Source organism: Mesoplodon mirus (genome assembly GCF_964341445.2).
Source record: "Mesoplodon mirus genome assembly, chromosome: 17".
Lineage (NCBI taxonomy): Eukaryota > Metazoa > Chordata > Mammalia > Artiodactyla > Ziphiidae > Mesoplodon > Mesoplodon mirus.
This window is the reverse complement of record NC_138993.1, coordinates 15,274,400-15,298,884: the sequence shown is the minus strand read 5'-3', so window position 1 is coordinate 15,298,884 and position 24,485 is coordinate 15,274,400. Positions and strand designations below refer to the sequence as shown.

The 24,485-nt window shown below is 43.7% G+C and overlaps 1 protein-coding gene across 4 annotated transcripts in view; it reads right to left on the bottom strand.

The window, feature by feature from the left end:
- Positions 1-5,790: 5,790 nt before the first annotated feature.
- The window catches only part of SLC25A15 (solute carrier family 25 member 15), a 38,847-nt gene continuing 20,152 nt past the window's right edge, over positions 5,791-24,485 (bottom strand). For 3 of the 4 annotated variants that reach the window (XM_082602009.1, XM_082602011.1, XM_082602010.1), the window contains exons 4-7: positions 20,617-20,754; positions 18,280-18,449; positions 10,045-10,203; positions 5,791-8,376 (exon numbers count right to left, since the gene is read on the bottom strand). In XM_082602009.1, the coding sequence (XP_082458135.1) occupies positions 8,252-8,376; positions 10,045-10,203; positions 18,280-18,449; positions 20,617-20,754 (592 nt within the window). In that variant the 3' untranslated portion in view covers positions 5,791-8,251. The remainder of the gene's footprint in view (positions 8,377-10,044; positions 10,204-18,279; positions 18,450-20,616; positions 20,755-24,485) is intronic. The other variant, XR_014291708.1, reaches the window with a different exon arrangement.

The following is a 24,485-nucleotide window of genomic DNA, read 5'->3' as shown; positions in this document are numbered from 1 at the left end:
TCTTACAATGTTGTGTTAGTTTCTGCTGTATAACAAAGTGAATCAGCTATATGTATACATATATCCCCATACCCCCTCCCTCTTGCGTCTCCCTCCCACCATCCCTATCCCACCCCTCGAGGTGGACACAAAGCACCGAGCTGATCTCCCTGTGCTATGCAGCTGCTTCCCACTAGCTAGCTATTTTACACCTGGTAGTATATACAAATCCATGCCACTCTCTCACTTCTTCCCAGCTTACCCTTCCCCCTCCCCGTGTCCTCAAGTCCATTCTCTATGTCTGTCTTTATTCCTGCCCTGTCCCTAGGTTCATCAGAACCAATTTTTTAGATTCCATATATATGTGTTAGCATACAGTATTTGTTTTTCTCTTTCTGACTTACTTCACTCTGTATTATAGACTCTAGGTCCAATCACCTCACTACAAATAACTTGATTGTTTCTTTTTATGGCTCATATTCCATTGTATATATGTGCCACATCTGTTTTGTTGTTGTTGTTTTAACATCTTTATTGGAGTATAATTGCTTTACAATGGTGTGTTAGTTTCTGCTTTATAACAAAGTGAATCAGTTATACATATACATATGTTCCCATATCTCTCCCCTCTTACGTTTCCATCTCTCCCACCCTCCCTATCCCACCCCTCTAGGTGGTCACAAAGCTGATCTCCCTGTGCTATGTGGCTGCTTCCCACTAGCTATCTATTTTACATTTGGTAGTGTATATATGTCCATGCCACTCTCTCACGTTGTCACAACTTACCCTTCCCCCTCCCCATATCCTCAAGTCCATTCTCAAGTAGGTCTGTGTCTTTATTCCTGTCTTGCCCCTAGGTTCATAGTGACTTTTTTTTTTTTAGATTCCATATATATGTGTTGGCATATGGTATTTTTCTCTTTCTGACTTACTTCACTCTGAATGGCAGACTCTAGGTCCATCCACCTCACTACAGATAACTGAATTTCATTTCTTTTTATGGCTGAGTAATATTCCATTACATATATGTGCCACATCTTCTTTATCCATTCACCTGTTGATGGACACTTAAGGTTGCTTCCATGTCTTGACTATTGTAAACAGAGCTGCAATGAACATTGTGGTACATGACTCTTTTGAATTATGGTTTTCCTCAGGGTATATGCCCAGTAGTGGGATTGCTGGGTCATATGGTAGTTCTATTTGTAGTTTTTTAAGGAACCTCCATACTGTTCTCCATAGTGGCTGTATCACTTTACATTCCCACCAACAGTGCAAGAGGGTTCCCTTTTCTCCACACCCTCTCCAGCATTGATTGTTGGTAGATTTTTTTGATGATGGCCATTCTGACTGGTGTGAGGTGATACCTCATTGTTATTTTGATTTGCATTTCTTAATGATTAGTGATGTTGAGCATCCTTTCATGTGCTTCTTGGCCATCTGTATGTCTTCTTTGGAGAAATGTCTTTTTAGGCCTTTTGCCCATTTTTGGATTGGGTTGTTTGTTTTTTTGATATTGAGCTTCATTTTTCATATTGAGCTTGTATATTATAGAGATGAATCCTTTGCCAGTTGCTTCATTGGCAAATATTTTCTCCCATTCTGAGGGTTGTCTTTTCAACTTGTTTATGGTTTCCTTTGCTGTGCAAAAGCTTTGAAGTTTCATTAGGTTCCATTTGTTTTTTTGTTTTTATTTCCATTTCTCTAGAAGGTGGGTCAAAAAGGATCTTGCTGTGATTTATGTCATAGTGTTCTTCCTATGTTTTCCTCTAAGAGTTTTATAGTGCCTGGCCTTACATTTAGGTTTCAAACCCATTTTGAGTTTATTTTTGTGTATGGTGTTAGGAAGTGTTCTAATTTCATTCTTTGACACGTGGCTGTCCAGTTTTCCCAGCACCACTTATTGAAGAGGCTGTCTTTTCTCCATTGTATATTCTTGCCTCCTTTATCAAAGATAAGGTGACCATATGTGTGTGAGTTTATCTCTGGGCTTTCTATCCTGTTCCATTGATCTGTATTTCTGTTTTTGTGTGAGTACCATACTGTCTTAATTACTATAGCCTTGTCATATAGTCTGAAGTCAGGGAGCCAGATTCCTCCAGCTCCGTTTTTATTTCTCAAGATTATTTTGGCTATTCGGGGTCTTTTGTGTTTCCATACAAACTGTGAAATTTTTTTCTCTAGTTTTGTGAAAAATGCCATTGGTAGTTTGATAATTGCATTGAATCTGTAGATTGCTTTGGGTAGTATACTCCTTTTCACAATGTTGATCCTTCCAACCCAAGAACATGGTATATCTCTCCATCTGTTTGTATCCTCTTTAATTTCTTTCATCAGTGTCTTACATTTTTCTGCATACAGGTCTTTTGTCTCCTTAGGTAGGTTTATCCCTAGGTATTTTATTCTTTTTGTTTGCAGTGGTGAATGGGAGTGTTTCCTTAATTTCTCTTTCAGATCTTTCATCCCTAGTGTATAGGAATCAAGACATTGCTGTGAATTTTGGATCCTGCTACTTTACCAAATTCATTGACTAGCTCTAGTAGTTTTCTGGTAGCATCTTTAGGATTCTCAATGTATAGTATCATGTCATCTGCAAACAGTGACAGTTTTACTTCTTTTCCGATTTGGATTCCTTTTCTTCTCTGATTGTAAAAATATGGCTATTCTTGAGACCCACTGTTGCATTATCCTCAAGGTCCATGCCATAGGACTGTGTTATAAAACATACTATAAGCAGATCTTGAGTGTGGCAACAAATGCCTCCCATGAAAGTTTAATATGAGTTTGTTCAGTACCTTGAATATGGCAGGTCCTCAGTATGTGTGGATTTACTGATGACTGAGCAACACCAAATTCTGTGCCACAGGAAGGTGTCATCCAGGGAGGCTTCAGCTAGTTTAAAAGCGAGTTGACACACTTACATCTAGGGCAGAAGTTATAAGACACAGTAAGTATCAGTGAGGACAGCTTTTAAAAAATTAGTAATAGTCTCCCATTTAAAACTGATTTTCTTATAACTAAATCGGGTAATCTATTTTTAAAAAGTAACTGATTTGAAGAGTATTCCAAAGAACCTCTATCATATCTGAAACTCATTCCTAAATCTAGAAGTTCTCCACGTCTTCTGTTCTGTGGTGCTGAAAATTTGAGATTGGTATCACCATACCATTCAATACAAAAGGAAAGATAACATTCAAAAAACCATACAGAAGAGTTTTGAAGAAGTGGTTATGATTGTATGTGGCATGAATTGACAGTTCCCATGACATACAATCCTAGCCTTTTCTTCAAATGTAGACTGCACCTAATCCCACCTCAAGTCCACTAAGGTGATGGTAAATAAAAACCTAGACTAAACACCTACAATGCACACACATTTAGTGGATATTGATAGAGTGAACTTTGGATTTGATGGAACATTTTTACCAATTTTTTCCCCTGGATGTATCCAGACAGAAAACTTCGACTTATAACATGAGCGAAGTCCCTCAAATAGACATCTAGGTGGAACTTCATTTGGTACTACTTCTCAAAAGTGGTTCTTGCTAAAGGGCACAGTGTTTTCCTTTAAAACACCACGTTCATAGTAGAGAAGCAACATGCTAGATCACTTTTCTCCTCACTTTTATACTTTCTGAAGATTTAACGTGTGAATGTCCATACTCCTTGGTAAAGCTGTTTTTATTATGCGACTTAATTTCCCCAAAATGCCAACTTCATCATTTAAAAGACACTTGTTATTACTGGGTTTTAATACACATCTAGTCTGCTTTATCACATATAGAAATTAAATGTAGATGTTCATTCCATAAAAGGCAATATTAAAAGGATCAGTGATACGTTCTTACTGAAGGTCATGCTATTTTTGTGTCTTAAGAGAGAAAGTGGGAGAGCTGGTCTTTGAAAGCTAATTAGATGCAGAGGGGGGGGTCGAGACTGATGGTGGCCAGCAAGGCTTTTTGTTTTTAAAGCTCTAACAAGGGTGTCCTACAGCATGGCTTTTCTGTTAGCCCTACAATAAAATGTAATTTTTTTTTCTATTCTAGGCTTTATCTTTCAAGAAGTGAATTGGATAATCCCCACAAACCAAAAGCATGGAAAATTTACCGTCCAGAGTTTGCAGTCGAGGTCTATTTTGATGACGTGACCAACTGTAGTTCCCCTTCTGACTAGAATCATGTTCTTCCCAATCCTTGCTACCTATTAAACCTATTTCCTTGCTGATATATTTACATATATATATACATATGTCCTTGAGAACTGTATTAAATATATACAAGGGAGAATGTCAATGGCAATCGTTTTTTTTGAAAGAAGTCACAGTTTTCATTTGTATTGAGATAAATTTGAAACAGTACACGGGAACGTTAGTTGTCACTTAAGGACTCAGAAATAAAACTTTCCTATCAAAGTAACATATTTATAAATTGTGATTACCCCCAATACTGTGGGTTTATTTACTTATCTATTTTTGGACAAGTATTCATTCCCTGCTTTGTTTTACATTTGTAATTTCAGATTTGTTAGAAAAGTAATTTCTAATTTCTTTCTTCTACTTCATTTACAAACTATTAACGAGCATCAGAAATGGCAGCAAAGATTGTTTTAAAACCCCTCACCCCTGCTCACAACCAGCTTCACCTAAGCTTGGGGAACTCTGAAGTAAGGTCAAGTTTTCATTATAGACACTGGTTAGTCCTGTGTCCGCAGGGAATCATTTTCTCTTTGGTACCAGGTGCTACTTTATTCTAAGTAATTTCACTGCCATTATCTTAAGGCCCTAGTTGTCTTTGAAAACAGTTCTATGTTGGCTTGACTATTTGAGTGATTTTCCTTTTATTGGCAAGGCTCTCAACAATCTAGCCCAAGTTGAATTGATCAGGAAGTGAAAAGTAGCAAAAGATGAGAACCAGCGCCTCTGCTAAAACACAGGCACTCGTTACTGAAAAACCTTGCACTTTGCAAAAAGCACACAATAAACAAAATAGGGTTTGGCGGGTTGGGACAGACCATTCCAACTAAGCAGTGTTTTAACAGAGCACTAACCGGTTACTGGCCACTTGGGTTGGCAGCCCCAGGAGGTCTGGAGGTTGCCACAGGCAGTATTCTTTAAGGGAAACTAAAGCAACCGTTTAGAGAGAAGGGTTGGTGGGTGCCAACCTAGCAGGGATGGGAGGAGAGCCGCCAGCGTGGTGGCGTGGAAGGCCATGCAGGTGCTTCTCTCCCCCTCAAAATAGCCCCCAAAAAGCCCAGCTGCAAAGGTTATTCTACTCCCCTTAATCTGACTCCCCTTAGAGGAAGAGCTCTTGGAGACACAGCCTTTCAAACTCCTTCCATGTTATGACTACATTATTCCCTGTCATTTGGGTTACAGAAATGTATTGTGGCAGCCCAGGTTATTGCCTTTAAAGTTCCTGCAGCTATAATCTGTGGAGGGCAGATCAGCGGGCAGGCCTAGGTGAATGGGAAAAAAAAGTGAGGAGTAAGATCTACCTTTAACACTGGCACAAGTTGGGAAACCCCAGTTTTTCAGAATCTTGCTTTTTGAAATAAAGGAAATTACACTTGGGGGGGGGGTTCTCTTCCCTAACCCTCCAAAATGGATTAAAATTTCTGGCAATTATGAGCTGTCACACTATTCTGCTTTTGCTCATAAAGAGAACTTGTTCAGGGCCTCCAGCAGGGCTGCTTTCCTAGAACCCAGTGCGAAGAATTCGTTAAACAACTTGAGAAACTTAGATCATAATATATCAGAACGCTACTGGTTTTCTTGAATAGAATTTACTGACCTGGAACAGAACTATCCAAAACTTGATATCCAGAAGTTTATTTTAAAAAATAGAATGGCATCCTGCCAAATCAGTCACATCACATACAGAGCCTGGTGGAGGGAGAGTAATTCTAGTGGGCCACGTTTCGTAACTGCAGTGTATACAGAATATGTATTTATATCAGTAGTTATTTTACATCAGGAATCTTGCTGACAAAAAAACCCAATGCTCGTTGCAATAAAACCATCACCTTAAAATATCACCATACATAACTCAAACATTCCTGACAGTTGGTTCTTAGCACGTAAAGTACTTAAACAAATCATATAGTCAACTATTAGGCAAATTTAATGATAGAACACGAGAATTTCTTTAAACACAATATTTCAAGTTACTCTATTTTTGTCTGGAGTACAGATTTGAAATGGTACAAATTGTACCCAAATACTGAACTGAACCATGAATTAAGCAAACAGAATGAAACGTAAAAAACACCAACTCTGTGTTAAGTTTCCATTCACTACTCCCACTCACTCTTACTTGCCTTAGACAGTTTCTGTTGAAGATATTCAGTTAAATGTTCACAGGACAACACGTGAGAAGACCTACTGCCAACAGGGCTTAGACAACGGGCCCGGTGGGCTCTGGAGCAGGTCACTTCCTGAGGGAAGCCAGTCCCATTTGCTGTTTTTGCTTCAATCCAGGCCTGTTCAGAAGAAGCACCACTCAGTAGCTACTGACCGTTTAAGTATGGACAAAAGTAAGGTAGAAAAATTGCTTTTCAAGAAAAGGCAAACGGAAGACCAGGCATAGCTCTGGAGCCCACCGGGCACAACACCGGGCATCCCCCCTCCACTAAATGTCGGCCAGCAGCTGGCCTTCCCGACCCTCTCTGGCTTCTGGCCAGAGTCGCCACCGAGCCTGCAGGGAGAACAAACACGTGTGCAAACTGGAGGGTCTCACACAAGGCTTCCGTTCTGCCCACAGGGACGGACATACCAGTGTGGATCATGATCACCACATCAGCCGCGGGGGCGGATGAAGCACTCTTTATTAGAGGCCTGGGGGGTCTCGGAGCAGCACAGAATGAGGCGGCTGACCTCACTGGTGACAAGGGCTCCCGTAAACCAGACGACCAGGGAACAGCTGCCCATCCCAAGTCTACGGGAGTCAGATGAACCAGGGTTTGTAAGTAGTGCATACGTACGGCATAGTTTAATTTAATTACCTTTGCTTCATTGATTGATTAAGTCACACCCCAGAGACCACCATCACTGAAATTCACAACAGCCAGTACCCCACATGAAAGGCTCCAGCATGGCAAGGAGTGAGGGATCCCGAGACAAACTTAAGCCTGGGTCAGCCCTGACACCCCTCACGGGGAGTGCAAGCACGATACTCTGGTTCCCCCTGAAAGGAGACCACTTTTCCCACAAGCACCACCACTCCGTCCCCAGATGGGGAGCCAGGGCCTCTCTCGGCTTTGGCACGCTGCTCCCTGGAAGGGCTTCCGATGGGCAGAGGCAAGAAGGGCGTGGTCCAGAGTGGATCAGCAGCCCCACAGGTGGTCCCACAGACTTCTCTGGGATCCCGCCCAGGCCAGGACACACAGAGGCAGAAGCTCGGGCCGCTGTTGGCCACAGTCTAAACAGAGCAGCCCAGGCCCCTCCCCTCAGCCCCTGCCTTGAGCTCAAGCCCAGCAGTGAGGAGCTCCTTGGGACGGGAGGAGGGGCTGGCACAGGCGAGGGCCGTGCTGCTTCCCAAAGGCTCTGGGCCACACCCAACAATGTGTCCAAGCCTGGACTGTGATCCCGCCTGGACTGTGATCCCACCTGGAAGAAGATGGATGGCACTGTTGCCACCGAGGAGCACCTTGGGAAAATCCAGGACGCTTACTCTGAAACTTAAACCAAGAACACGGGAGCCACACCAGTATGCAGGTATATTCTCCTCTTTAGGATCTAGACGGACGCCTTAGTTTTCAAGCACCACAGGAAAACTTTTTTAAAACTTTAACCAATTATTATAGGGTACGTGCTAAGCAGATTTTAAAAGAGACCCACATCTAGAATGGATTAAGCATTTATAACCATCCTCATGAAACATGGTTACCTCTGGTTTTTTCTAGTGAGATCTGAGATTAAACATGGAACTAAATTGTGCTTCACTCACAACACAGAACCATCTAAACTGCATGTACACATACAGGTTTATGCAAAAGCCCTTGATAGAGCTCTACTTAGCCTTTCTGATTAGGTACCTAGGGCCAGCAGCCCACCCTGTATGTCCCACCAAGGACAAGAGCAGCAACTTTTCCATTTCACTACAATTATGGGCAGAAATTATATAATATAAAAGAGAAGCTCTTCTATAAAGTTTAAGGTAGAAGGTAGAAAAATGGAAGACACAAAAAAAATTCCACATTGGTCTTGTACTCCTCGAAACCCTGAGAACTGCAGTCCTCAAACAGCTTCACTTGGATCACGGTTTGCCAGAACACTTCAGTATGCTTCAAACTGGCTCATCATCAACTTCCTGCTGTACTCATAGGCCAAAAAGAGCGCCCCATTGGCAGGGAACGCGCGAATCATGGTAGGTTTCAGTCCAGAATATAAGGCCGTTATTCCTAGAAAACAAAAGGGTGACCAGAGACTGAACTCCTCCTCCTTGGAAATATCCCACGAACCCACACAGCACAGATTTTTACAGTTACAAATCCAGACAATAGCGCTAGAAACCAGCAGTGATGGAACAGGTTTCCCTGGACTACTGGAAGTAGACAGACTAGTAGAAACAAGGACAAGGGCAGGTCTGCAGCAAAGCTGGCGAGGCCCAGGGAACAGTCACCGATCCCGTGCCTGTTACCTCCTGGTAAGCGGATCAGGCAGAGCAGGGGGCCTCACGTGGGCAGACAGGAGGCAGCCACAGAGCCACGGACGGCAGCAACTTCGCAGCTTCACCTGGGGGGGCGAGGACCACGAGGCCCTGGGCCAGAACACAGAGCACTGACATTGACGTCGAAGACCTGTTTCTAGTATTAGCACTGCCCAAGGCAGTTCTGAAGATCCAGGCAGATAAGGGAGGTGTAAGTACTTTGGAAAATTATCAAGTGTAATGCAAATTTAAAAGGGGTTACTGTTAGTAATATACAAGATGGCTGTGCTCTATTTGGGGTTAAAGCAGCTTCTGCATGCCGTTACTGTGCTCGCTTTCTCTCAAAATCAAGACAGAAAAGTGCACATCCAAGGTTTAAGACGTACAGTGGATGCTGGAAGGACAGGTCTTTACTAACCAGTGGCATAAAATTGGCTTTATACAAACACTACTTCAAACGTCTTCATCCACCTGAATAGCTAAAAACTGATAGCAAATCACCTTCAGAAATTGCTTAGTGCCTTTCTCATTGCAGAAGTCTTATCATTAAGGATGTACATTCTTTTAAATGCCTTACTGATATGCTGTTGGAGCTCATCTCCTGATGATACTGTTTAAAACAAGTGGTGCAGGACTTCCCTGGTGGTCCAGTGGTTAAGACTCCACGCTTCCACTGCAGGGGGAGTGGGCTGGATCCCTGGTTGGGGAAGTTTCACATGCCCCAGAGTGCAGCCAAAAAAAAAAAAGTGGTGCTAACTCTGAAACATTTGTCCTCTTAGACAAAACACATACTTTAAAAATTCCCACCAGGCTACTTAGAAACAAAATCCTGGCCCAAAGGTTAGGAATCAGAGCTTTAAACATTTTTGAGGGGACTTCCCTGGTGGCGCAGTGGTTAAGAATCCACCTGCCAATGCAGGGGACACAGGTTCGATCCCTGGTCCAGGAAGATCCCACATGCCGCGGAGCAACTAAGCCTGTGCACCACAACTACTGAGCCTGCACTCTAGAGCACGCAAGCCACAACTACTGAGCCCGCGAGCCACAACTACTGAAGCCCATGTGCCTAGAGCCCGTGCTTCGCAACAAGAGAAGCCACAGCAATGAGAAGCCCGCGCACCGCAATGAAGAGCAGCCCCCGCTCGCCGCAACTAGAGAAAGCCAGTGCGCAGCAACAAAGACTCAACACAGCAAAAAATAAATAAACATTCTTGAGAATAATGAAGTAAGCTAAAGAAAGGGGTCAGGAAACAAATCCACAAATGTGAATTACATACACTGTTGGCAAAGTGAGGCGGTGGAAGAGAGCGATTACCCATCTGATCAACTTCGACAAGACTAGCAGCCAAATGACCACTCTCTATACGTACCTCCTCTGTTTCAGCAATTGGCAGACTGTTTCAGCAACTGGCAGACTCACCTTCATTTTTCATGATGCTTATAAAAGTTCCAATAAATCCTGCCTGTTTTCCAGACATGGAGAGAACTTGAATTCTGGATTTGATACAATCCACTGGGTAAACAGCAAGCCAGAGGCAGATTCCACCAAATCCACCACTTAACATCAAAGGGACAGGGCCTAGAGAAGAAAATGAGCAAACAGTGTTTTGTCTCAAGAACAGCTGATGTGATATTTCCAGAGGTCAACGTAGTAGTGGCTGCAGGTAGGTGCAAATACAAACACTAAAGCTGCGGAACACAGTTCTCTGGGGCAACTGTCAAACTGTCTAAGAGCACAGGTTCTGTGTGGTAGCCTAGGGCTGTCCCTCATGACTCCAGGACAAGGGGCAGCCCTAGTGAGGGTCAGATTTAGGCTGGTCTCTATGGCCCTCCTGCCCCGTCCTCCAGAGGCCTGCCCCCCCAAGAACCAGCAGGCCCCCAGCAGCATGCCAACGCCCTACCATGAGGAGTGAGAACAGAGGCCACTGAAACCCAGGCTGCATCTCTTTCAACTTTCTCTTAAGTATTTTAATATATTAATGTCCCACAGCTCTGATTCTTCCTTTGCCATGAAAAAGCAAAGTTATTAAACGTAACAGTGAAGCCTAGGAGCTTGACTATCCCCAGAATAGGTCCAGAACACTGAAGGGAGGTACTTAAGAAAAAAGTAACCACTCATGTGAGCCAAACATTGATACACTTGTGTCAAGCAGTTAATCAGGATAAACTGGAGAGAAGTACACTTCTCACTGCTCTCAAAACACCATCAAGATTTATTACTAAGTTTAAGCTTATTGCAAGATGATTTATAGGTGATTTCCCCATTGGTTGGTGATATCCTACAGGGAAAGTAATGTCTGTGTACTCCGCTAAAATGGACCCAGAGCAAATGAACCAATGTTATTCCAGTAAAAAAGTTTTGGTGGCGGGGTGGGGAACCTTCAAGATGGCGGAGGAGTAAGACACGGAGATCACCTTCCTCCCCACAAATGCACCAGAAATACAGCTACACGTGGAACAACTCCTACAGAACACCTACTGAGCGCTGGCAGAAGACCTCAGACCTCCCAAAAGGCAAGAAACTCCCCACGTACCTGGGTAGGGCAAAAGAAAAAAGAATAAACAGAGACAAAAGAATAGGGACGGGACCTGCACCTCTGGGAGGGAGCCGTGAAGGAGGAAAGGTTTCCACACACTAGGAAGCCCCTTCACGGTGGGGCTTGGGGTGGGGGGAGCTTCAGAGCCACAGAGGGCGCAGCAACAGGCGTGCAGAGAGCAAAGCGGAGAGATTCCTGCACAGAGGATCGGTGCCGACCAGCACTCACCAGCCCGAGAGGCTTGTCTGCTCACCTGCCGGGGCAGGCGGGGGCTGGGGGCTGGGAGCTGAGGCTCGGGCTTCAGAGGTCAGACCCCAGGGAGAGGACTGGGGTTGGCTGCGTGAACACAGCCTGAAGGGGGCTAGTGCACCACAGCTAATCGGGAGGGAGTCCGGGGAAAAGTCTGGACCTTCCAGAGATGCAAGAGACCATTGTTTCAGGGTGCGCAAGGGGAGGGGATCCCTTCCCTGTCTGCCCACCGAAGGCAGAGCACCGCCTAAACGAGCTCCAGAGACGGGCACAAGCCGTGGCGATCAGCTCGGACACCAGAGATGGGCATGAAATGCTAACGCTGCTGCTGCAGCCACCAAGAATTGTGTGCAAGCGCAGGTCACTCTCCACACCCACCCCAGGAGCCTGTGCAGCCCACCACTGCCAGGATCCCGTGATCCAGGGACAGCTTTCCCAGGAAAACACACAGCACACCTCAGGCTGTTTCAACGTCACGCTGGCCTCTGCCGCCACAGGCTCACCCCACATTCCAATTATAACTACCGTACCCCTCCCTCCCCCAGCACGAGTGAGCCAGAGTCCCCTAATCAGCGCTGCTTTAAACCTGTCCTGTCTGGGCGTGAACAGATGCCTGAGGGCAACCTACAGGCAGAGGCGGGTCCAAATCCAAAGCTGAACCCAAGGAGCTGTGCGAACAAAGAAGAGAAAGGGAAATCTCTCCCAGCAGCCTCAGGAGCAGCGGATTAAATCTCCACAATCAATTTGAGGTAGCCTGCATCTGTGGAATACCTGAATAGACAAGGAATCATCCCAAAATTGAGGCAGTGGACTTCGGGAGCAACTGTGGACTTGGGGTTTGCTGTGTGACACTGACTTATTTCTGATTTTTATCTTAGTATAGTTTGTAGCGCTTGTTATCATTGGTGGATTTGTTTATTGGTTTGGTTGCTCTCTTTTTATTACTTTTTAATTTTATTTTAACTATTTTATTTTATTTATTATTTTTCCTTCTTTTGTTTTTCCCTCTCTTTTCTTCTGAGCCCTGTGACTGACAGGGTCTTGGTGCTCTGGCTGGGTATCAGGCCTGAGCCTCTGAGGTGGGAGAGCCGAGTTCAGGACATTGGACCACCAGAGACCTCCCAGCTCCATGTAATATCAATTGGCAAGAGCTCTCCCAGAGATCTCCATCTCAACGCTAAGACCCAGCTCCACTCAACGACCAGCAAGCTACAGAGCTGGACACCCTTTGCCAAACAACTAGCAAGATGGGAACACAACCCCACCCATTAGCAGAGAGGCTGCCTAAAATCATAAGTTCAGACACCACAAAACACACCATTGGACACAGCCCTGCCCACCAGAAAGACAAGATCCAGCCCCACCCATCAGAACAGGCACTAGTCCCCTCTATCAGGAAGCCTACACAAGCCACTGAACCAACCTTACCCACTGGGGGCAGACACCAAAAACAACGGGAACTACGAACCTTCAGCCTGCAAAAAGGAAACCCCAATCACAGTAAGTTAAATGAAATGAGAAGACAGAGAAATATGCAGCAGATGAAGGAGCAAGGTAAAAACCCACCAGACCAAACAAATGAAGAGGAAATAGGCAGTCTACCTGAAAAAGAATTCAGAGGAATGATAGGAAAGATGATCCAAAATCTTGGAAAGAGAATGGAGAAAATACAAGAAACGCTTAACACGGACCTAGAAGAACTAAAGAGCAAACAATGATGAACAACACAATAAATGAAAAGAAAAATTCTCTAGAAGTAATCAATAGCAGAATAACTGAGGCAGAACAACGGATAAGTGACCTGGAAGATAAAATAGTGGAAATAACTACTGCAGAGCAGGATAAAGAAAAAAGAATGAAAAGAATTGAGGACAGTCTCAGAAACCTCTGGGAAAACATTAAATGCACCAACATTTGAATTATAGAGGTCCCAGAAGAAGAAGAAAAAAAGAAAGTGTCTGAGAAAATATTTGCAGAGATTCTAGTTGAAAACTTCCATAACATGGGAAAGGAGATAGTCAAGTCCAGGAAGCACAGAGAGTCCCATATAGGATAAATCCAAGGAGAAACACTCCTAGACACATATTAATCAAACTATCAAAACTTAAATACAAAGAAAAAATATTAAAAGCAGCAAGGGAAAAGCAACAAATAACATACAAGGGAATCCCCATAAGGTTAACAGCTGATCTCTTAGCAGAAACTCTGCAAGCCAGAAGGGAGTGGCAGGACATATTGAAAGTGATGAAGGAGAAAAACCTGCAACCAAGATTACTCTACCCAGCAAGGATCTCATTTAGATTCGACTGAGAAATTAAAACCTTTACAGACAAGGAAAAGTTAGGAGAATTCAGCACCACCAAACCAGCTCTACAACTAATGCTAAAGGAATTTCTCTAGGCAGGAAACACAAGAGAAGGAAAAAACCTACAAAAACAAACCCAAAACAATTAAGAAAGTGGTAATAGGAACGTATATATCAATAATTACCTTAAATGTAAATGGATTAAATGCTCCAAACAAAAGACACAGACCAGCTGAATAGATACAAAAACAAGACCCGTATATATGCTGTCTACAAGAGAGCCACTTCAGACCTAGGGCCACATACAGACTGAAAGTCAGGGGATGGAAAAAGATATTCCATGCAAATGGAAATCAAAAGAAAGCTGGAGTAGCAATTCTCATATCAGACAAAATAGACTTTAAAATAAAGACTATTAGAAGAGACAAAGAAGGACACTACCTAATGATCAAGGGATGAATCCAAAAAGAAGATATAACAATTGTAAAATATTTATGCACCCAACATAGGAGCACCTCAATACATAAGGCAAATGCTAACAGCCATAAAAGGGGAAATCGACAGTAACACACTCATAGTAGGGGACTTCAGCACCCCACTTTCACCAATGGACAGATCATCCAAAATGAAAATAAATAAGGAAACACAAGCTTTAAATGACACATTTATAAACAAGAAGGATTTAATTGATATTTATAAGACATTCCATCCAAAAACAATAGAATACACTTTCTTCTCAAGTGCTCATGGAACATTCTCCAGGATAGATCATATCTTGGGTCACAAATCAAGCCTTGGTAAATTTAAGAAAATTGAAATCATATCAAGTATCTTTTCCGACCACAATGCTACGAGACTAGGTATCAATTACAGGAAAAAAACTGTAAAAAATAAAAACACATGGAGGACAAACAATATGCTACTAAATAACCAAGAGATCACTGAAAGAATCAAAGAGGAAATCAAAAAATACCTAGAAGCAAATGACAATGAAAACACAATGACACAAAACCCATGGAATGCAGCAAAGGCAGTTCTAAGAGGGAAGTTTATAGCAATACAATCCTACCTCAAGAAACAAGAAACATCTCAAACAAACAACCTAACCTTACACCTAAAGTAATTAGAGAAAGAGGAACAAAAAAACCCCAAAATTAGCAGAAGGAAAGAAATCATAAAGATCAGATCAGAAATAAATGAAAAAGAAATAAAGGAAATGATAGCAAAGATCAATAAAACCAAAAGCTGGTTTTCTGAGAAGATAAACAAAATTGATAAACCATTAGCCAGACTCATCAAGAAAAAAGGGGAGAGGACTCAAATCAACAGAATTAGAAATGAAAAAGGAGAAGTAACAACTGACACTGCAGAAATACATAGGATCATGAGCGATCACTACAAGCAACTCTATGCCAATAAAATGGACAACCTGGAAGAAATGGACAAATTCTTAGAAAAGCACAACCTTCCGAGACTGAACCAGGAAGAAAGAGAAAATATAAACAGACCAATCACAAGCACTGAAGTTGAAACTGTGATTACAAATCTTCCAACAAACAAAAGCCCAGGACTAGATGGCTTCACAGGTGAATTCTATCAAACATTTAGAGAAGAGCTAACACATATCCTTCTCAAACTCTTCCAAAATCCAGCAGAGGGATGAACACTCCCAAACTCACTCTGTGAGGCCACCATCACCCTGATCCCAAAACCAGGCAAAGATGTCACAAAAAAGAAAACTACAGACCAATATCACTGATGAACATAGATGCAAAAATCCTCAACAAAATACTAGCAAACAGAATCCAACAGCACATTAAAAGGATCATACACCATGATCAAGTGGGGTTTATCCCAGGAATGCAAGGATTCTTCAATATATGCACATCAATCAATGTGATACACCATATCAACAAACTGAAGGATAAAAACCATATGATCATCTCAACAGATGCAGAAAAAGCTTTTGACAAAATTCAACATCCATTTATGATAAAAACTCTCCAGAAAGTAGGCACAGAGGGAACTTTCCTCAACATAATAAAGGCCATATATGACAAAGCCACAGCCAACATCATTCTCAGTGGTGAATAACAGAACCCATTTCCACTAAGATCAGGAACAAGACAAGGCTGCCCAGTCTCACCACTATTATTCAACATTGTTTTGGAAGTTTTAGTCACAGCAATCAGAGAAGAAAAAGAAAAGGCATCTAAACTGGAAAAGAAGAAGTAAAGCTGTCACTGTTTGCAGATGACATGATACTATCCATTGAGAATCCTAAAGATGCTACCAGAAAACTACTAGAGCTAATCAATGAATTTGGTAAAGTAGCAGGATACAAAATTAATGCACAGCAATCTCTTGCATTCCTATACACTAATGATGAAAAATCTGAAAGAGGAATTAAGGAAACACTCCCATTTGCCATTGCAACAAAAAGAATAGAATACCTTGGAATAAACCTACCTAAGAGGACAGAAGACAACTATGCAGAAAACTATAAGACACTGATGAAAGAAATTAAAGAGGATTCAATCAGATGCAGAGATACACCACGTTCTTGGGTTGGAAGAATCAACATTGTGAAAATGAGTGTACTACCAAAAGCAATCTACAGATTCAATGCAATCCCTATCAAACTACCAATGGCATTTTTCACAGAACTAGAACAAAAAATTTCACAATTTGTATGGAAACACAAAAGACCCTGAATAGCCAAAGCAATCTTGAGAAGGAAAAATGGAGCTGGAGGAATCTGGCTCCCTGACTTCAGACTATACTACAAGGCTACAGTAATTAAGATAGTATGGTACTGACACAAAAACAGAAAGATAGATCAATGGAACAGGATAGAAAGCCCAGAGATAAACTCACACACATATGGTCACCTTATCTTTGATAAAGGAGGCAAAAATATACAATGGAGAAAAGACAGCCTCTTCAATAAGTGGTGCTGGGAAAACTGGACAGCTACATGTAAAAGAATGAAATTAGAACACTTCCTAACACCATACCCAAAAATAAACTCAAAATGGATTTAAGACCTAAATGTAAGGCCAGACACTATCAAACTCTTAGAGGAAAACATAGGCAGAACACTCTATGACATAAATCACAGCAAGATCCTTTTTGACCCACCTCCTAGAGAAAGGGAAATAAAAACGAAAATAAACACATGGGACCTAATGAAACTAAAAGCTTCTGCAAAGGAAAGGAAACCATAAACAAGATGAAAAGACAACCCTCAGAATGGGAGAAAATACTTGCAAATGAAGCAGCTGACAATGGATTAATCTCCAAAATATACAAGCAGCTCATGCAGCTCAATATCAGAAAAACAAACAACCCAATCCAAAAATGGGCAGAAGGCCTAAAAAGACATTTCTCCAAAGAAGACATACAGATGGCCAAGAAGCACATGAAAGGATGCTCAACATCACTAATCATTAAGAAATGCAAATGAAAACTACAATGAGGTATCACCTCACACCAGTCAGAATGGCCATCATCAAAAAATCTACAAACAATAAATGCTGGAGAGGGTGTGGAGAAAAGGGAACCTTTTTGCACTGTTGGTGGGAATGTGAATTGGTACAGCCACTATGGAGAACAGTATGGAGGTTCCTTAAAGAACTAAAAATAGAACTACCATATGACCCAGCAATCCCACTACTGGGCATATACCCTGAGAAAACGATAATTCAAAAAGAGTCATGTACCAAAATGTTCATTGCAGCTCTATTTACAATAGCCCGGAGCTGGAAACAACCTAAGTGTCCATCATCTGATGAATGGATAAAGAAGATGTGGCACATATATACAATGGAATATTACTCAGCCATAAAAAGAAATGAAATTGAGTTATTTGTAGTGAGGTGGATGGAGTCTGTCATACAGAGTGAAGTAAGTCAGAAAGAGAAAAACAAATACTGTATGCTAACACATATATATGGAATCTAAAAAAATTAAAATGCTTTGAAGAACTTAGGGCAGGCCAAGAATAAAGATGCAGACGTAGAGAGTGGAGTTAAGGACATGGGGACGGGGAAGGGTAAGCTGGGACGAAGTGAGAGAGTGGCATGGACATATATACACTATGAAACGTAAAACAGATAGCTAGTGGGAAGCAGCCGCATAGCACAGGGAGATCAGCTTGGTGCTTTGTGTCCACCTAGAGGGATGGGATAGGGAGGGTGGGAGGGAGGGAGACACAAGAGGGAGGGGATATGGAGATGTATGCATATGTATAGCTGATTCACTTTGTTATACAGCAGAAACTAACACACCATTGTAAAGCAATTATACTCCAATAAAGATGTTAAAAAAAAAAAAAAAAGTTGGGGATGTCCTGCTGAAGCCTCTGCCTTGAGCAAGTTACCACGGCTGGTAACTCGAGGATGGTGCTCGCTGTCCCCTGCTGCACGGTACTCCCCGGCATCCAGAAACTCCCAGTGCCAAGCGGACCCCCCACAAGGGGCGAAGTGCACAGAAGCCACCGAGACTACACCACTGGGAAGCGGACACCGTCAAATCCACCTGCTGTCCCTGCCAACACACTTACCTAGCTCATCTTTTGATCTCCCCGATGCAAAAAACGATCGGCTCAGCTCATAGCCCCCGAAGAAGAAGAAGTAGCCCGGCACTTCTCGAAGTAAAGTGCTCGAGAGTCCATGGTAGAAGCCCAAGGGGCCGTCCTTGCTAAGGATACTCTTCACGACAGACCAAACTGTGCTGGGGGGACACACGGGTGACAGATAAGAACAGCATTCACACCCAACTAGCAGACCTGATGGAGCTCTAACAAGGAAGTAGCTCATTTTATAAACAGAGGAACCAGAATTCCAGCAATAAAAGGTTTTTGTGGGAAGGAAATATCGCCGAGAAAGACAGGTATACAATTATTTTGTAACAAGTTTTATTACTTGAACTAGTCTGTGTTAAGATATTTTATTACAACGGATGCATACATTTCTAGAAATCATTATCAAAGATCTAAAAGAGCCACTACCCATCTTTTCAATAGTAAGTAAGTGAAATTACAATGAGATTGTCCAAACTCAGAGAGAAGAAAATGGTACTGTACGTGCCCAGTCCCTTACCTGCCTTGATTCCTATCTCCTCAGCCTTTCTTTTGAGCTTGTGTATTTTGAGGGAATTGGTTCAGGTGTTCAGGGTTTGTTTTGTTTTGCATTCATCCAGGGAAGTGAGCAACAAGCCTTAAATGTTACTTAAAGGCAAGATAAAAGAAATTCTAAGAGCTGAGCTACAGCTCCTGTAAGGCTCTGGATGCACCCAGTATTTAGTTCTTAGCGAGGAAGGTGTGTACAGATCAGAGCCTGCAGAAGCCAGGACACGGGCACTTTCTGTGCAGGCTCCTCTTCCTGGTGGTGTCGGGGGGCAGGCCTATCCCTGGGAGGAAAAGCACCACAAAACACACCTGTCAGCTTAGCGAGCCCCTCACTCCTCACTTTGTTCTCAGCAGGTGACCTGGCTTGGATCAGGGAAGGATCAGGCTCCAGGTAACAAAGGCCACCTGCTTTTATTGATGATCTTCCTTCCCAGGCAATACCCACTAGCCAGGCCCTGCCTGCAGTGCGCCCTCCTTCTATCAATACAATGAAGAAGTAACAAAGTCCTCCCACTCAACACAATTAGCCTGCTTCCAATCCAGGTCTTAACCCCAAGCTACCAAATCCCAGGCTTGGGCACTGCTATACCTAAAACACAGTCAGCCAATATTTACTTCTGTACAGGGTGTCCGTCTACCTAAGTCCTTTGGATCTAACAATTACTTTCTTTAAAAATACGTTAAACGACTTTTAAGGGACCCAAGGGCAACTTTCTGGGTGCTGTTAATGATCTATTTCTTTATCTAGGTACCAGTTTACAAAGGCATGTTCATTTTGTGACTACTTGTGGAACTGCACACCTAGGATTTCCTGTGATTTCTGGGTGTGTTCCTGCTATTGTGTGTACACTGTATTTCAATAAAAAAGCATTAAAGACTTAAAGTTTTGAACTTCTAGGCTATGAGTAATAGCTTCAAATTGGTTGTAATGAATCTCACAGGTGCAGGAAATAGGGCACTATTATGAACCCCATCCTCACTGGACAGAAAGTGATGACTCTAAAAATGGTCAGTTTACCTAATGGTTTTTCCCAGGAGACTTACTGGCTTTGAGTTAACTTCAGCAACAACCACCAGCAAAGCTTTAGTTTAGATAAATAAATAAGCAAGTTTTGAGATTAACAAGGATAATACACTGATTTTCAATTCCAATATATAATGAATCACATTGTATATGACACATACATTCACAGGGTAACTCGAATCTGTTTTCGAGACAAAGTTGGAGAGTGATTCGATCACTGAAGACTTGCTATGCTTCTGAGGGTTTGCATGAATGTTTTCAGAATCTGGCTTGTTTGTAGGTACACTTGAAGGATTCGGGAGGAGGTAAAGGAAGTCACTGCTAGGATCTGGGATGATCAGCCTGAGCACCCATGTGAAACTGGGGAGTGAGCAGATACTCAGCCCAGAATCCAAATTGGCAGTTAGGAAAAGCTCAGCCCTCAATTCCAAAGCCACTGCTACATGCCTCCCAGTATAGTTGGGGGTCATGCCTTATGCGCTCCACAGGCCAAAAGGGGTGTAAGCCCCTGCTTCTCCACTTTGGGGATATTAAATACTTGCTTACAACATTCTGTGGGGTGGATGGTGATTCCATCCACCACAGACAGTGTGTTCAGAAAATTATCCTCAGAGTGGTGGTGGAGAGGGGTGTTTGGATCAGATACACTGTTTCTCTGCCACTTAATTTTAGTACAACCTAAAATTTAAAAATACTGGATACACCAAGGCAACAAGACCCCACGTTTGTGCCCGAGCAGCACTTACTTCTGGCTTGTGGCTATCTTTCCCGACGTCTCCATCTCATACATGGTCTGCAGCCGGCACTTCACGAGCTCGGTGGGGCAGAGGGCCAGAGCAGCAAAGGCAGAGGCAAAGGAGCCAGCGGCTGCATTCTGCAGGTCACTGCAAGGACGCAAGCACAGGAGGCCGGTTACCCACCCAGTATTCATGTGCTCGGTCTCAGCATGCCCAAACACTGGTGGTCAAGGAGAGGAAGCCTTCCTCAGCGCCCACGAGGCACCTGCTGCTTCCTCTGAGGAGCCCACGACCCTGGGAGGGTGACGGCAGTACCCCAATTTTCATATGGGGAAAATGATGCTTAGATATGCCACGAACTGTGCTCAGAGTCACACAGCTGCTAAGCGGCAACGCTAGGCTTCAAACCCAGGTCTGCTTGACTGCAAGCCCGTGCTCCTTTTATTAGGCATAGCTCTGTGGGCTGGACGTTTGTGTCCCTCACCCCCAGATTCCTATGTTGAAGCCATAACCCCACCCCCAATGTGATGGTATCTGGAGGAAGGCCTTTGGGAGGTAGTCACGTTTAGATGAGGGCAGGAGGGTGAAATCCTCTTGATGAGCTTAGTGTCCCTGTAAGAAGAGACCAGAGAGCTGGCTGGCACTCTCTCCACCATGTGAGAACACAGCCAGCTGTCCCCCTGCAAACCAGGAAGAGGACCCTCACCAGACACCGAATCAGCCGGCATCTTGTTCTTGGACTTTCCAGCCTCCAGAGCTGTGAGAAACAAATTTTTGTTGTTTCAACCACCCAGCCTGGGGTATTCTGTTCTAGCAGAGCCAGAACTAAGACAGAAAGTGACACAGAAAAACCAAACCAAACCAAACAATGTGGGAGAAAAAATTCCCTACGGTCCCACCACCCCAACACACAATTAATACTTCAGTGTGTTTGCCCCTGAGCTTTAAATAAAAACGGGTTCCGAGGCCATCCCTACGTGCCTCTGGATTCAGCCCAGAACAACCACAGTGTAATGTAACTGCTACAGATGAAAACCCAGGATGCATGTTTAACCAAAATGTTGCTCATTGAAAACAGATTTCCCAGTTCAGCTGATGACCCCCTGGACCTCAGCTGCACAGAGGGCACGAGGTGGGCCGGTGGTGCTGCCAGTGAGTCAGCAAGCTCGATGGCTGCAGGGCAAATGGCGAAGCCGGAAATACAAATGGACAATGAATGCACATGAAGTACAAAAATGCAAGAATTCACTGCATCTCACATGGGTTTAGTACCACCAGCCTCAGTCACCAGCAGGGGAGTGAAACTGGAAAGAATATGGGGGAAAGTACAAGAAACAAATTGCCAGGAAGACTCCTGAGAGTTCACGGGGGTCAGCAAAGGAGATCTCTCCAAACCCTGGGAGGATGTTCTATCACGAGAGCACCGCTGGTACCTACGGGGACACGGGGACAATCTTTAGCTGAACAGAAAGGACTGAGCTGCTCACAGCAACAACTGGCTGTGACACTCACCAGTTAACTGCCAGTATCCGGCTGTCACTGGACGACCAGAACAACTCACAGACCTCCAGAAGCCCCCAACGTTAACCCCCTAGGCAGCCTGCCCAGGTAGCGAGGTCCCCTCACGATTTCTCTTCCATCTGTGAGCAGAAGCCTAACGGACCTACCACATTCAATTGTCCTAAAGTTACAATAAACTACCCCACTTACATCAATGGACAGATCATCCAGACAGAAAATCAATAAGGAAACACAGGCCTTAAAGGACACATTAGACCAGATGGACTTAATTGGTATTTGTAGAACATTCCATCAGAAAGCAGCAGAATACACATTCTTCTCAAGTGCACATGGAACATTCTCCAGGACAGATCACATGCTACGCCATAAAGCAAGCCTTGGTAAATTTAAGAAAATTGAAATCATATTGAAATCATTTTCCAACCACAACACTATGAGGTTGGAAATCAATCACAGGAAAAAAAACTGTAAAAAACACAAACACGTGGCGGATAAACAGTGTTACTAAACAACCAATGGTTCACTGAAGAAATCAAAGAGGAAATAAAAAAATACCTACACACAAATGACAACAGAAACACTGCAATCCAAAACCTATGGGATGCAGCAAAAGCACTTCTAAGAGGGAAGTTTATAGCAATGCAATCTTACCTCAGGAAACAAAAAGAAAAATCTCAAACAACGTAACCTTACACCTAAGGCAACTAGAGAAAGAAGAACAAAACCCAAAGTTAGTGGAAGGAAAGAAATCATAAAGATCAGAGCAGAAATAAACTAAATAGAGATGAAGGAAACAATAGAAAAGATCAATGAAAGTAAAAGCTGGTTCTTTGAAAAGATAAGCAAAATTCACAAACTTTTAGCCAGATTCATCAAGAAAAAAAAGGGAGAGGGCTCAAATCAATAAAACTAGAAATGAAAAAAGTTATAACCGACACCACAGAAATGCAAAGGATTCTAAGAGACTACTACAAGCAACTATATGCCAATAAAATGGACAACCTAGAAGAAACGGACAAATTCTTAGAAAGGTACAACCTTCTAAGACTGAACCAGGAAGAAACAGAAAATATGAACAGACCAATCACAACTAATGAAATTGAAACTGTGATTAAAAAACTCCCAACAAACACAAGTCCAGGACCAGACGGCTTCACAGGCGAATTCTATCAAACATTTAGAGAAGAGTTAACACCTATCCTTCTGAAACTATTCCAAAAAATTTCAGAGGAACACTCCCAAACTCATTCTATGAGGCCACCATCACCCTGATACCAAAACCAGACAAAGATATAACAAAAAAGGAAAATTAAAGGCCAATATCACTGATGAACAGATGCAAAAATCCTCAACAAAATACTAGCAAACTGAATCCAACAATACATTAAAATGATCGTACACCATGACCAAGTGGGATTTATCCCAGGGATGCAAAGATTCTTCAGTATCCATAAATCAATCAGTGTGATAGACCACATGAGAGAGAGAGGGGAAGATGGTGGAAGAGTAAGACGCGGAGATCACCTTCCTCCCCACAGATACACCAGAAATTCATCTACACGTGGAACAACTCCTACAGAACACCTACTGAACGCTGGCAGAAGACCTCAGACCCCCCAAAAGGCAAGAAACTCCCCACGTACCTGGGTAGGGCCAAAAAAAAAAAAAGGAATAAACAGAGACAAAACGATAGGGACCTGCACCAGTGGGAGGGAGCCGTGAAGGAGGAAAGGTTTCCACACACTAGGAAGCCCCATCGCGGGCGGAGGCTGTGGGTGGCGGAGGGGGGAGCTTCGGAGCCGCGGAGGAGAGCGCAGCAACAGGAGTGCGGAGGGCAAACCGGAGAGATTCCCGCACAGAAGATCGGTGCCGACCGGCACTCACCAGCCCAAGAGGCTTGTCTGCTCACCCGCCGGGGCGGGCGGGGGCTGGGAGCTGAGGCTCGGGCTTCGGTCGGAGCGCAGGGAGAGGACTGGGGTTGGCGGCGTGAACACAGCCTGAAGAGGGCTAGTGCACCACAGCTAGCCAGGAGGGAGTCCGGGAAAAAGTCTGGACCTGCCGAAGAGGCAAGAGACTCTTTCTTCCCTCTTTGTTTCCTGGTGCGCGAGGAGAGGGGATTAAGAGCGCTGCTTAAAGGAGACCCACAGACGGGCGCGAGCCGCAGCTGAAAGTGCGGAGCCCAGAGACGGGCGTGGGACGCTGGGGCTGCTGCTGCCGCCGCCAAGAGGCCTGTGTGCGAGCGCAGGTCACTGTCCACGCCGCCCTTCCAGGGAGCCTGTGCAGCCCGTCACTGCCGGGGTCCCGGGACCCAAGGACGGCTTCCCCGGGAGAGCACACGGTGCGCCTTGGGCTGGTGC